The 14096-nt window shown below is 40.3% G+C and overlaps 1 protein-coding gene and 1 long non-coding RNA gene across 2 annotated transcripts; one reads left to right on the top strand and one right to left on the bottom strand.

Annotated features, from left to right (window-relative positions):
- Positions 1–594: 594 nt before the first annotated feature.
- On the bottom strand, positions 595–4099 carry MAP10 (microtubule associated protein 10). Its single transcript, XM_045783583.2, has one exon. It carries the CDS (start codon positions 4047–4049, stop codon positions 1314–1316), a length of 2736 nt encoding a protein of 911 aa, XP_045639539.2. The 5' UTR covers positions 4050–4099; the 3' UTR covers positions 595–1313.
- Positions 4100–4204: 105 nt separating this feature from the next.
- Positions 4205–10004, top strand: LOC148110005 (uncharacterized). The gene is made up of 2 exons (XR_015724861.1): positions 4205–4551; positions 8638–10004. It is a non-coding gene; the product is annotated as an uncharacterized LOC148110005 (long non-coding RNA).
- The last annotated feature ends 4092 nt before the right edge of the window (positions 10005–14096 follow it).

Here is a 14096-nt window from a genome sequence, read left to right as displayed (position 1 = left end):
TACGTTATGCTCATTCCCATATTTCTTTTATTCATAATGTTTCTCAAAATATTACATCCTCATCTCACCACTTTTCTAAATTTGATCTATTACTATCATTCAAAAGATAATACCTACATAGTTATTTACTTACTTATAAAGGAAGGAAGATTAGGGCCTCACTTCATACATGCAAAAATATCAGATATATTAAAAAGTATAAAAATTAAAATATAACAGAAAAAAATACATGTAAATATCTGAACATGGAATAAGGTCTAAGTACAAAACCAGTGGAAGAAATTATAAAGAAATGATCACTAGACTTCCTAAAAACAAACTTTCATACTTTAAAAATAACTATGGTACAACCTGAAATGACAACAACAAACTGAATTTCTAGGTAAGAAACTGGAAGACACCTTTCTTAGCTTCCTTTCCCAAATACTTCGGAGAACATCTGCAGGCTGTTTCTACACAGCAAAACAAAAATATTGTAGTCAAATAATCACGTTTCCAAGAAGGATTTTCTGCGGCTTACTCTTAGGATTTCTGCTTGTCTGACTGCTTAATTCTATTCCCTCCAATCAGGTTACTTTAAATGCATGGTCTTCATTAATTTGTTCAATACATGCTTTTATTGCACCCCAACCACATGGCAGACCGTGCGAGATACTAAGAACACATTACACTGGTGGGCAAAACAGATACGGTCCCTTCCATCACAAAACTTACACCTAAGAGAAGATAAATATTAATCAAGTAATCACACAAACTGTATTAAAAAAAAAAGTATAGAGCACAATGACAACATATAAAAAGGACTTCACCTATTGGGGATATGGGATGTGTATGTATCCAAGACTTTGCTAAAGACTTCATGACTATATAAAACAGTAAGCTCTACCTACAGGGGCTATACCTTAAATATCTTGTACCTTTCTGCATCTCACACAGTGAGTTCTTTCGTATTTGTTAAATGACTTATTCCCATTAAAATCTGAGGTTATCCTTATTAACTAGCCTTTTTGTACTGGTGTGCCTGAAGTCTGCTTTAGGACGACTGATACTTTCAGATAGATACTTTGAGATAATTCAGAAAGATACTTTTATTCTTGTAAGATTAAACAACTTCAATCTTACCTAGATTATAAGGTGATTTCATGATTAATGTTCAACTTCAATACTATCTACACATCAAAATAACATACTTCTTAAAAAGAATTACTCATGTAATTTATGTACTAAAATAATGTACAGAATTATAAAAAATTGTTTCACTAACAGTACACATAGGTTATAAAAAATGAAATGTTTTTTAAAAGCACATATTTTTACACTGTATATCCTGGAAGTTTATTTATCACTAATTCGCAAATATCTTTGCATTGCTTGGAAATATTTAGGGAAGGAACTTCATCATCTTCGGCCAAGTGATCTGGTGTACTGCTATCCAGGACATTAAGTTCTAGTTCTGACAAATGAGATGGTAGATAAGAACTCACTTGAGATGTCCGAGGTGACTGGCTTTTTTCTGAAGGCTTGCAACCAGTTCTTGTTTTAAGTTTAATAGAGATGTCCTCACCCCTCTTTATAACTTTAGAATTATGCATACTGTTTCGATCTATCTGGTTTTCTTTTTCCTCAGTCCAATGTGATGAAGATAAATCACTGGGAGAGATACTAGACACTTCCTCCAAACTTTTATCTTGAATCTTTGAAATATGAGATCTTTTATATGAGTGTACTGGTGATCCAGCTGAAAAAGGTGGGCTAAGAATAGAACTCTTTTCACTGCTGTTTTTTCTTATGGACAGTATTGTTTCACTAGACTTACTTGTGTATTGATTATATTTTGGATTTTCTGCCCCTGGACTGCTATCATGAACTTGTAAAATTTTGCTAGTATCCTCAGTGGTATAGAAATCTTCAGAAGAGCAAAGGCTGTTAAAGTCATCTGAATACTTTAGTTCTGAGATGCTTTCAGAGCAACTATTTCTACTTGGTTTGTTTTCACTGATTTCATCAGTAAGAATATCATCAGTGGGTTTGACCTGTTTATCCTCTATTTCTTTATCTACAACAATTCTGTCAACAACTGCAACTTGCTGGAAAACACATGGACTTTGGACTTTCATTTCCATTTTTCCTTCCAAAATACTTGCATGAGTAAACCCTTCCGGGCCAATGGAATTTGCAGAACTCACAATTTCTTCCAATAAACCATTATTTGTTCTATGTTCACCACAATCTACAGTTTTTTCAGTTGCACATTTCAGTTTAGTTTCTTTAGCTGTCTTAGGGTCAGCAAACACTCCACTGATTTGCTTTGAGGTATCACTGTTTTCAGCAAAAGATGCATCTAATTCCAAACACTTATCTTTAGGCAGTTGGTGTGGCTTCCGATGCTGTTCTGCAAAGCTTAATACTTTAACTTTGGATGATGGAATTCTGAGGTTTGTACCCAACATTTGTGCTTGCATTTTTCTATACTGCTCTCTTTTTTCATGTATTACCAACATATCAGGATTTGTCTGCTTTAAACGTAGTTTAAGTGTATTTGTTAAACCGTAAAGCAGCTTCCCCCTCGGAACTCTTTTGGGAGGGTTACTACTGTTCTTTTCAAAATGTTTACCTTTTTTGAGATTTTCAACTTGGTTCTTTTTATACTGAAGATTCACTGACTTTTCATTTCCGCCCATACAAAGCTTATCCTTAGATTCAGATTTATATGTGCATTTGGCAGAAGATTCTGGTGACTTCTTATCCTCAGTTCTATATAACCAGGCTAAGTGAGGATGTATTTGAGTAGGGCTTGCCACAGGTTGGTTGTACAACACAGACAACTCAACCAACAAAGCATTTAACAAAGGCAGCTGCCTTATTGTACTGATTCTATCTTGTTCAGTTTGAGCATGATCTGGGGTTTGATCACTCGCTCCTACAGCCTGAACACACGGAGGATTTATGAGCATTGGAGGACTCCCGTGTGTCCCAGAATTAGTATGTTTCAGAGAATCAGTACGTGTTGGGGCAGTTGCACGATTTTCCTCCAGAAAAATACCATCCAATTCCTCAGGTACATTTATTTGAGGCTTAATGGTGATTGTATCCTGTACAGGAGGCATCTTTTCTTGGGTCAAATGAGTGTAATACAGAGGAGGAGGGCAAAATGTGTTGGTTTCAATGTCTAACTCTGTGACTTCCTGATTTGGGGGGCTAACGCTCCGCACACTAGGATTTGAACAAATAGAGTTGGTTTTGCCATGCCCCACGGAAACCGTGTTACCAGAGTTGGTCTTACTGTGGAAAGCTTTTTCCTCCAAATCCTTCTGTGCCTTTGGGATTTTTAAATCCACGAGAAAGCTATCAGCATCTCTTGTTCTTGGCTCTGAGTTTGGTTGCTGCTTTTCCTGCGGGGTTTGGGAACTGACCTCTACACGCTCTATCCCACCTCCTGTGGAAATGACTGGCCTCTCAAGATGACCCAACAAGCTGCTTCCCAAATCAGTCAAGCGGTAGCCCAGAGCAATGTCCCCAATCCGCTCCCCAACTTGGTTATGCAGAGGGAAACTTCCTCGATGGCCCTGGGAGCAGCCGGAGGCGGCCTGTCCCAGGACCTTGTGGGCGGTGGCGGCCAGCGAGATGCTACAGGCACCCAGGAGCTGCGGGGCGGGAGTCGGACGCCCAGGGGGCAGCTGCAGTAGCAAGGTGTAAAGCGGGGTCCGAAGGAGCAGGCGGTGCAGGGTGGCGGGGTGCAGGCGGAAAAGACAGGACTTGCCGCGACCGAAGCTGACCAGGCCGGGCCGGGGTTCCGGGGCTGGGGCTCCCGGGCCTTCAGGAGGGTAAACCAGCAGCGTGGGGAAGTCCAGCAGGCGGAAGGCCACGGCGGGGCACAAGTCGCGCGAGTGCCGTGCGGGCGATGCCTCCTCCTCCTCCTCCTCTTCGGCCTCCTCTTGCTCCTCCTCCACCGCGACCACGGGCGGCGGCGGTTGCAGCCCGGCTTCAAGACGCACCCAGTCTACGAGCAGCTCCAGCGAGAAGAGCCGCTCGGACAAGGGGGCCGCCATTGCTGTTGCCCCTGGAGACGCGGCTGCAGACTCGGGGAGGGGGAAGCCGAAGCTTGGTTATCGCGAGAGACAGTGGGACCGCCCCCCCCCCCCCAGGGCCTGTGCCTGCTCTATCGCGAGACTTAAGCCTCTCCTCTTCTCCCCCTCCCCCCGGCCCCGGCTAGTATACGCTGCGGCTGCTCTGGAAATTTTCGCTGCCCCATGTATTTTGCTTTCCAGGCTTATATTAACACAATTACTTATAATACCGAGGCTTGATAATATGATGGCAAGTAATCAAACTTTTTTTTGTTGTTGTTTTGGCCACGTTTTTACCCATGCAGATCTCATGCAATTTTGAGGTCAGTTCAACTCTGTCTGAAGATAATTGAAAGTAAATCAGGGCAAAAGACCCCAGGGCAAAAGAAAGCGAGTTAACTCTCTAGGGTGGGCCTTCTCTGCCTGCTGGTCCACCCAAAAGATGATGACACTGCTATGAAGCGGCGTGGGAGCCTCTATCTGGGTAAATTATGGTAGCACTGAGACACACAGTGGGTGTGGTTACATTTCCATTTGAGCAATCACCATGTGTGAGATTAATGTTAATGATTCCATTTAACAAAACAAATATAGACGTAAACACGCAGTTAGGGGAGGGGGAAAGATCTTACAGCACTCTTCCAGATTTTCAAGGAGACATACTACTCTCCCTAAGTTAGCCAGCTAGTTTGAACCCAAGGCTGATAACATGGAGAGCTTTGAACGACGTAGTGAGGAATTTGGACTGTATTCTGAATACGTTGTTTTGAATGAAGGTGATCATATCAGTGTTTAGAAATGTTTTATACAAATACAAAGGATGGATTCTACTAATAAATTGAATTTAGAGCAGTCAATTGGGAGGCTATCCCAGTGGTTCAGGTGAGAGAGAATGGTGGCCTGAACCCTGTCAGGGCCAATGGAGAGGAGAAAGACGTGACATTTGTGATAGCAGAATTTAGAATTTGGTGAGTAGGGGCGAGAAGTTATGGGTAAAATTTTTTTGTTTCTGAAGGAGAAAAAAAAAGGCATAGATTTTATTTTATTTTTTTTAAGTTACTTTGGGTTTTTGGGATTGTCGAGTTTGAGGTTCCTGCCAGACATGATGTGAATATGTTTAATTTTAGATAGCTTTATAATTTATAGTTAAATTACATTACATCAAAGCTCAGAAGAACATTGTGAAGCTCAAGGGAAATTCAGAATTGGAGGGATTTGATGCTTTAGTGTGAAGACTGAGGAGGTTTCATTGCAGTATATAAATAGAATATACTACTCTTGGCCTTAAGAATCTTACCAGCTGCTTGCAGAGGGAGCGCTTATCAAGTGACGTGCTTAATGGATGGATGACCCAGAGCAATAAAAAACAACATATTCTCAAGTGGAAAGCAATGAGGTAGAGTCCATATGTGCGTCCAGTAAGTCTTCTGGATAGGGTTAATAACGTGGAATATTAACACTTGCATCCAGACAGGGAAACCAATGTCCTTCTTCTAAGGACATTGCTTCTGTAATTTGTAAAGTTTCTACGGAGATAATGTATCTCTTGCCCAGATACTCTATATGATTGGTATTACAATATATGAATAATATTTTATAATTGTAAATAGTGCTAAATTTAACCAGTAAAATTTTTGCTATGAAAATTAAAAAGTTTCAGTGCCCATAGACCATACATGGAGAAATAGCACAGTGCCATGGCCGAGAGCCCAAATTCTGTAGGCAAACAACCTGGCTCAAATCCTGGCTCTGTGACCATATACTAGTTTCCCAACAAGTTGTGAATCATTTTCCTCATCCAAAAAAAAAAAAAAAAAGGTATTTATAGTATCTACCTTATAAAAATATTATATTAATATTTATAATATTAGTATTGTAGTAATTTTATTAGTATTATATTTATACTATTATATAGAGAGCATATATTTTATACTATTTAACATAGTGTACTTTATGTAGCCTGGCAACTTGCTAAAATAAATACCATTTTACTTATTATTTGCCATATAGCAGACTTTTTAGTTTTAGAGCACTAAGCTATGAGGGTAAATAATTTATCTGACATGGGCCTATTGTTTTCGATCTGTAAAAGTTTATATGCTCTGTACTTTACCTTTCATGTGGTAGCCAACTGTTTTAGTTACAGGAAAAGGCAGGACGAGGCAAGAAACCATGGATTAATGCACATTAATACTTTCAGATATAAATCTGCTATGCGATGTTAAGGAGTTTGAAGTTTACTGTGGGGGTGGCCTGAATTAGGATGTTGGCAATGGTGTGGAGAGAAATAAACACACTCAAGAAATAGTTAGGAGAGAGATTTAATGGGACTGGTTGGTTGATTGTGAGGTGTGAGGGAACAGAAGGGGAAGCACAGGTTTCTACTTTAGGCAATTAGGTTGATGGGTCAGATACAGAGAAGCAGGGTTTTTTGTAATTGCTGTTAAACAGGAAGTGAGGGCAGCCAGAAGAGAAAACTAGGAGTTTCAGGGTCTGCTGTGTTGACTGTGACATACTTGTTATCCATTCAGGTGGAAGGTATAAGTTAAATATATGAATCTGGAACCTTGAGAGATCTGTGCAGGAAATACAGGTTTACAAGACATTAAGATGGAGATGGTAACCTAACTTCTTCATGTAAGCCATAAATAAATATGGCACTGAGACTTTTTTTCTTTTTTATGTGAGTTATCTCGGGACTGTGCAGACTGTATGAATTTTGGCTTGATTTCTAAGGAATTAGGATCAGATATGATGCTGACATCCTTTTCTGGGGCAATAACTTTAGGGTGAAAAGATACAAAGTCAGAACCGCTAACTAAGGTAAGACATGATGAGACTAATAATTTTGAGAGGAGACAACAACTGGACTAGTGAAACTGGTTGAGCTGTGGGTCTGGCTCTTTAAAGGAAGACAGTACATCACATCATAAGGGCTGTGGACCCAAAGGGATGGATCCAGCAGGTGGGATGGTTTAGCAGGGGTCGTAACAAAATGGCAGTAGTGCAATTAAGTAAGAGAGCAGCAGCATATTCTGGATGGCTGGTCTATTTTGGGGCAGAAATGCAAATATGTGGGAAAACATCAGCTCCTGAAGGAGCACGGGGGCTGGCAAAAAACCACTTAGATGTCATGGCTCCAACCTAGTTTACTCAGTTTCGGGAAGTGGAAGGTAGCTAAGATGCTCCAGACAGAAGTGAGGTGAACATTGAGTTTTACAGACCAAACTAATCCCAGTTAGGAGGAGTCTGTAACTCAGGGGCCATGAGAATGGCCAAGACTTACTCTAGAAGCACCAAATACTAATTCCAAGCCCCATTAGTAAAGACATTCTGCTGCCTGTAGACTTCCTGGCTTAGTCCAGGTTAGCTCTAAAATCAGATATAACCACCTGTAATTGACGTGGACTGAGAGGGCTGAAGATGCCTTCAAGGAGGAAGATCTAAAACTAAGAGGGGGCCTGCATGGAGCTAACAGGGGGGAATTAAACCCAATATCCTTTATTTGAGAATAACTACACAGTGCTTCCTTTCCCCCATTTAAAAGAATGCCATCTACAAAAATCTTACAGCTAATATCAGGCTTCTGATGAAAACATAGAAACTTTTCCGCTAAGATCAGGAAGAAGCAAGGGTGTCCCCTTTTACCACTGCTTTTCAGCATTGAACTGGAAGTCCTAGCAATGAGACAGTAAGAAAAGGAAAGGAAATAAAAGGTATATCAATTGGCAAGGAAGCAATAAAATTGTCTTTGTTGATGACATGATCATCTATGCAGAAAATCCAAAAGAACTGACAAACTCTTAGAACTAATAAGTGATAATAGCAGCATTGCAGGTGATCAAGTTAATATACCCAAGTCAGTAGCTTCCTTGTATACCATCAATGAACAAGTGGAATTTGAAATTAAAACCCTAATACCACTTACCTTGGTACCTCCCCAAAATGAAATACTTAGGTATAAATCTAACAAAATATGTACTAGATCTAAAACTGTGAGTGCCCCGCAGGGCGAAACTAGTAGAAAAATTAAAGCTTGTTTTTGAGAGAACTGTTTCTCCCTAATCAGCTATTGTATCTTTTCAGACCCCACTGACAAATCCACTAGCTGTCTCTGCAGAAACCTGGACTCCATGTCAACTGATATGGTTCCAGCCTATGAACAAGCAAGACCATGCATTCCTTACCTGAACTAACAAGCCCAAGACCCCATCCAGTTTATACCAGCTCCCAGAGCATGGCCCTTCTTGTCCTAAGATAACTTCCTGACATCAGGGGCTGAGTTTTGTCTTCTTCTGATGTGATGTCTCCACCCCAAAGTGAACGTGGGGTGTATGTTACATATATGTTTGCTTAGTAAGTATGCTCCATGTTTTCTCATGAAGAGTGATAAGTTTTCCCACCCATTTCATCAATATGTATATAGTCTCAACCTCTATGATTATAAAAAACTTGTTCTCTCCCCACTGGGGAGGTGAGTTTGAGACTTACCCTCATTTGGCTGCCTCTCAAACTCTTTACTTGCTGCCGGCCCAATGTCTCAGTGATTGTATTTGCTGTTCTGTTACAGATTTATACTGAGAGAAACTAGAAAGCTCTGGCAAGATCAAAGAAAAACTAAATAAGTGGAGAAATAGTCCATGTCTATGTATAGGAAGACTCAGTATTGTCAAGATGTCAGTTATTCCCAACTTGATTATAGAGTCAATGCAAAGCCAATCCAAATCCCAGCAAGTGGCTTTTGTGGTTATCAGCAAGCTGGCTCAGAAGTTTAGATGGAGAAGCAAAAGACCCAAAATAGCCAACACAGTATTGATGAACAAAGTTGGAGAACTGACATTACCCATCTTCAAGTCTTACTATAAAGCTACAGTAAATAAGACAGTGTGGTATTTGTGAAGGAATAGACAAGTAGATGAATGGGACAGAATAAAAAGCCCAGAAATAGACCCATGTAACTATCATCAACTGATTTTTGACGAAGGAGCAAAGGTAATAGAAAAGAAGCAAAGGCAGTCTATTCAACAAATGGTGCTGGAACAGCTGGACATCCACAATGAAAAAAAAATCACAACTTCCACAAAAATTAATTCAAAATGGATCACAGCCTTAAATGCAAAACATAAAACTATAAAACTCCTTGAAGATAACATAGGAGAAAATCTAGATGACCTTGGGTTTAATAATCACTTTTTAGATACAACACCAAAGGCATGATCCATGAAAGAAATGATAAGCTAGATTTTATTAAAATTAAAAATGTCTCACCCTGTGAATGACATTGTTAAAAGAATGAAAAGAAAAGCCAAATCCTGGGAGAAAATATTCTCGGAAGACGTATTTGATAAAGAACTGTTCATCAAAATACGTGAAGAATTCGTAAAGTGCAACAATACAAAAACAAGCAACCCAACTAAAAAATGGGCCAAAGACCTGAACAGACACCTCACCAAAGATATACGTGAATGGAAAATAAGCATGGAAAAGGATGCTCCAGAGCTTATACCATCAGGAAAATGCAAATTCAAGCAACAGAGGAATACCACACACGTCTATCAGAATGACCCAAACCCAGAAAATTGACAGCACCAAACACCAATGAGGATGTGGAGCCACAGGACTCTCATTCATTGCTGGTGGGAATGCAAAATGGTGCGGCCACTTTGGAAGACAGTTTGTCAGGATCTTAAACAATGTAAATATACTCTTACTATATGATCCAGCAATCGCTCTCCTTGGTATTTACGCAAAGTGATCATGCTCCTTGGTATTTACCCAAAAGAATTGAAAACTTACAGCTATGCAAAAGCCTGCTCATAGATGCTTATAGCAGATTTTTCATCATTGCCCAATGACAGGCAACCAAGATGTCTTTCAGTAGGTGAGCGGAAAATTAACTGTGATACATCCAAACAACAGAACATAATTCAGTGCTTTTTTTAAAAAAAAAGAGCTATTAAGCCATGAAAAGACATTGAGGTATAAATCTAACAAAATATGTACATAGGTGTAAATCTAACAAAATATGCCTATTACTAAGTGGAAGAAGGCAATCAGAAAAGCTTTATACTGTCCGATTCCAACAATATGGCATTCTGGAAAAGGCAAAACTATGGAGACAGTAAAGAAAAACCAAAAAAACAAAAACAAAAATTGGTTGCCAAGGAGGTTAGGGGAGAGAAAGGGATGAATAGAGAGAGTACAGAGGATTTTTAGGGCAATGAAAGTACTCTGGATAATACCCTGATGATGGCTACCCATCATTATGCATTTGTCCAAACCCATAAAATGTGCATATTAAGAGTGAACCCCATTGTGAACTATGGACTTTGATGCTGGTAAGTCAATGTGGGTTCACCAATGGTAACAAATGTACCACTCTAGGGATGGATGTTGATAATGGAAGGACTATGCATGTGTGGGGTCAGGAGGGATATAAGAAATCTCTATACCTTCTGCTCAATTTTGCTATGAATATAAAACTGCTCTAAAAAATAAAGCCTATTAAAAAAGAATATAACCAAAAAAGTAGAAGAGATCATAAAAACAAGGAGCTAAAACAAGAGATAATTCTAAAAGAAAAATGGGAAGAATACAGGAAATAAGAGCTGCAAACTTGACAGAAATGTGAAAAGGTCAAGTTAAAGCCCTTTCCCCTTTACTGTATTTAAAAACCCCTTCCAAATGCTTGTCTGGCATGGCAAGTCTAGAAACCTCAGCTCTGAGAATTGCTTAAGAGACAGACTTGGGGGGGATGCCTGGTTAAGCACCCAACTTCTGATTTTGGCTCAGGTCATGATCTTCGGTTCCTGAGATCGAGCCCCGTGTTGGGCTTGGTGCTGAGTCAGCTTGTCCCTCTCCCTCCGCTCCTCCCCCTGCTCACACTCGCCCACTCTCTCTCAAATAAATAAAATCTTTAAAAAAGAGAGACAGACAGACAGACTGGGATTTCTAATGCAGCTCTCTGACCCTCGGTTGTCCCCCACTGGCTTCCAAAGGCTTGTGTTCTACACATATGATGTATTCCTGAGGCAACAAGACCTCACATAGAAGGCTGCAATGAACTTCACATAACTTAAACTGTAAAAAACAAAACAAAACAAAACAAAACACACACACACAAAGCAATACCGGAGCTTTAAAAACACTCACCTGGATATATTCTGTTAGCGGTAAAGATGACTTTATTTTAATCCTCAGAATGTGTGCAGGGTTTGAATGTGGATCTCTTCTTGTTTCTGGTCTTTTCATTCCCTTTCCTGTCTTAAGTTTCTGGATAGGGGGAATTGTAGCTTTTTCCATTATGCTGTCGTTAAATCCGGACAGAGTTATGATCAGAACCATGATTACCATTTCCCACATCATACATATGAAATAGCTGTTCATAAATAGTGCAAATAATCTAAAGAAATTCTGTAAATTTGTCCCAAGGCTCTGCACTGCATTTTGAATTTTTATTTTAAACTTGCCAGAACTTGATACTGGAAATCCCTTCCCTTAAGAAGGACAAAGAGAAAGACTAGAAGGGGAGGGGAGGGAATGTAGGGCATGGGGATCGGAGAGTAAGTAAGCAAAGGCATTACTAGTGATTAAAGGGGAAGAATGGCCTAAAAGCCCCTCAGATAAATCTTTTACAGAAAGGAACCTTGACCTAGAAGGAATCGACATAGGCTTTGAAATTTAGGGGTCCTGATTCCAATATCAGCTTCTCCATTTCATAACCGTGTAACTGTGGGACAAGTTCACCAACTCTGGGAAGTTTGCTCCCAGAATTTCTCATAGATTCTCAAACTGTAGCATGCATGTTCAAATGCAAACTCAGGCCCAGACAATTCCGATGCATGTGTATCTACAGGTGTATCTGAAGGATCCAGTTTAATTTATGAATCCTTTCTTTCTCCTGCATATAAACACTGTTAGGTCTTTTGGCCTCGACCACCTCGTCAGGATGAATGTAAATAGCTGTTTCATTTAATGGAATTAGGTTTTAAATTGGATTTCTTTTAAACGACTACCCGTATCATTTAGATTCTTCAAAAAAAAAAAAAATAGCCAGCTGTTGTTCTTATAATTAGTAAGATGCCTATCTTTTGAAATCTGGGAAATAAACCACATCTTGGTAACTTCATCAAGCAGTCCTTCAGGAGGCTCTGACCATGGCTAGAGCTAGGCGTACACTGGAGTGATTCCCTAGGTAACTCCAGGTTTGTAGTGCCTCTTACCTGTGCTTGCCACTGGATCGGGTCCTTTATAAATTCTCTTCCTGTGATCCTCAGAGCAACCGCATGAAATTATCGATAGGCTCATAATGAAACCAACTTGGAGAAGTTAAAAAATGCACACGAATACGAATTTACACCACCACTAAGTGACGAAGCTGGCATTAAAAGTAAAATCCAGTTCTGCCTGGTTAAAAAAAAAAAATACCCAACTTATGTTTATCCCAATAAATTCCCTTAGCTTTCTCGTCTATGCCAAGGAAAGTATTAATATGTAGGAAATAGACACTATCCAATTTAAAAATGTATTTTGGGGTACAGAGGAACCGTGAAATAATACCACAAGGAAGCTAAGAGGTAAATGCAGAATGTTGTATGTGCCATGAGAAAACTGACCCAGTTCAAATAAGTCAAGGACATGGAGAAAGGGGCAGAGGATATGGGGCTGCCCCAATTAAGAGTCTTAAGAGACTTAACCACCAAATGTCAAGTGTGGGCCTTCTTGGATTCTTACACCATCTAAAACAAAGGCCTGTTGGAGACCAGATACAATGTGATTGTTAACTGACACTAGGTGATACAAAAGAATTAATGTTAAGTGTGTTAATCTCATTAAGAAAGAAAATATGTGCGTGTAAGAGATTCCAAATGAGGGCCTAGTGTTGCTGGGTGAAGGAGGGAGACCCCCAGGCCCTGAGGCCTCTGCTCAGCTTGTCCCTGGGATGTTACTTGGTCTCAATGCAAGGAAGAATTCAAGGACAGGGACACCTGGGTAGCTCAGTCGGTTAAGCGTCTGCCTTCAGCTCAGGTCATGATCCCAGCTTCCTGGGATCAAGTCCAGCATCGAGCTCCTTGCTCCGCGAGGAGCCTGCTTCTCCCTCTGCCTGCCGTTCCCCCTGCTTCTGCGTGCTTTCTCTCTCTCTGACAAATAAATAGATAAAACAGTAAAGAGAAAAAAAGAGAGAGAGAGGGAGGGAGGAAGGAAGGAAGAAAGAAAAAGAATTCAAGGACAGATCAGACCCTGGGTCGAGTGGCGCAAGTAGGAAAGTTTATTAAAGTGAGAGTACTCTCTGAAGATACGAGAGCCCGCGAGGTCCAGGGAGAGCTGCATGCCCCAGGGTTTGCGTCTCTATCTTTTATTGATAGCGGTTAACTAGGGAGTGGACTATTTCTTACTTGGGGAGGGGATTTCTTTGGGAGCAGGGTTTCAAGCCTTTTTTCCCTTACTTGGTCAGGGACTCTGGCCTTCTTTGTCTGGGCCCCATCTGGTTTGATCCAGCTTCATGGGGCTTTGTCTTAGGACTGCTGCCAGGACAGGTCTCTAGCTTTCCAGAGAGCTGGCTGTGATGCCCCTTTTGCTGGCCTCGAGCCATCCTGTTAAATCCTCACTAACTGCCTATTCTAACAGCAGGGATGGAATGACATCGCTCAGAATGCTTCACAATGCCTCCCCATTAAAAAAAAATTTTTTTTGGAGTAGGTAAAGCAAATGTGGTGAAATCTTGATTACTGTTGAATCTGTGTGATAGGTATAGGCAGGTTCATTATGTTATTTTTTATTCTTCTGTATATTTGGACCTTTTCACAATACAAAAACATTAGAGCATTTTGTTTCACAAGTCTTTTACCAGACCAGCTGCCAAAGACGATGAACTTCTAACAGTCTATTCCTGGAATATCAGTACTGTCGAAACTAACCACAATGTATAATAATGTTTCTGGGGGAACTTCCTTTCCTTGCTAGAGGTGTGGGCTTCTGGACTACCCAGAATTAAGTTTCGATGGCTGTCCCAGCTAGCCACTTAAAATA

This window comes from Ursus americanus, chromosome 6, assembly GCF_024610735.1.
Source record: "Ursus americanus isolate L20-20 chromosome 6, mUrsAme1.1.p, whole genome shotgun sequence".
Lineage (NCBI taxonomy): Eukaryota > Metazoa > Chordata > Mammalia > Carnivora > Ursidae > Ursus > Ursus americanus.
The sequence above is the reverse complement of the archived record's forward strand: the minus strand, read 5'-3'. Positions and strand labels throughout refer to the sequence as shown.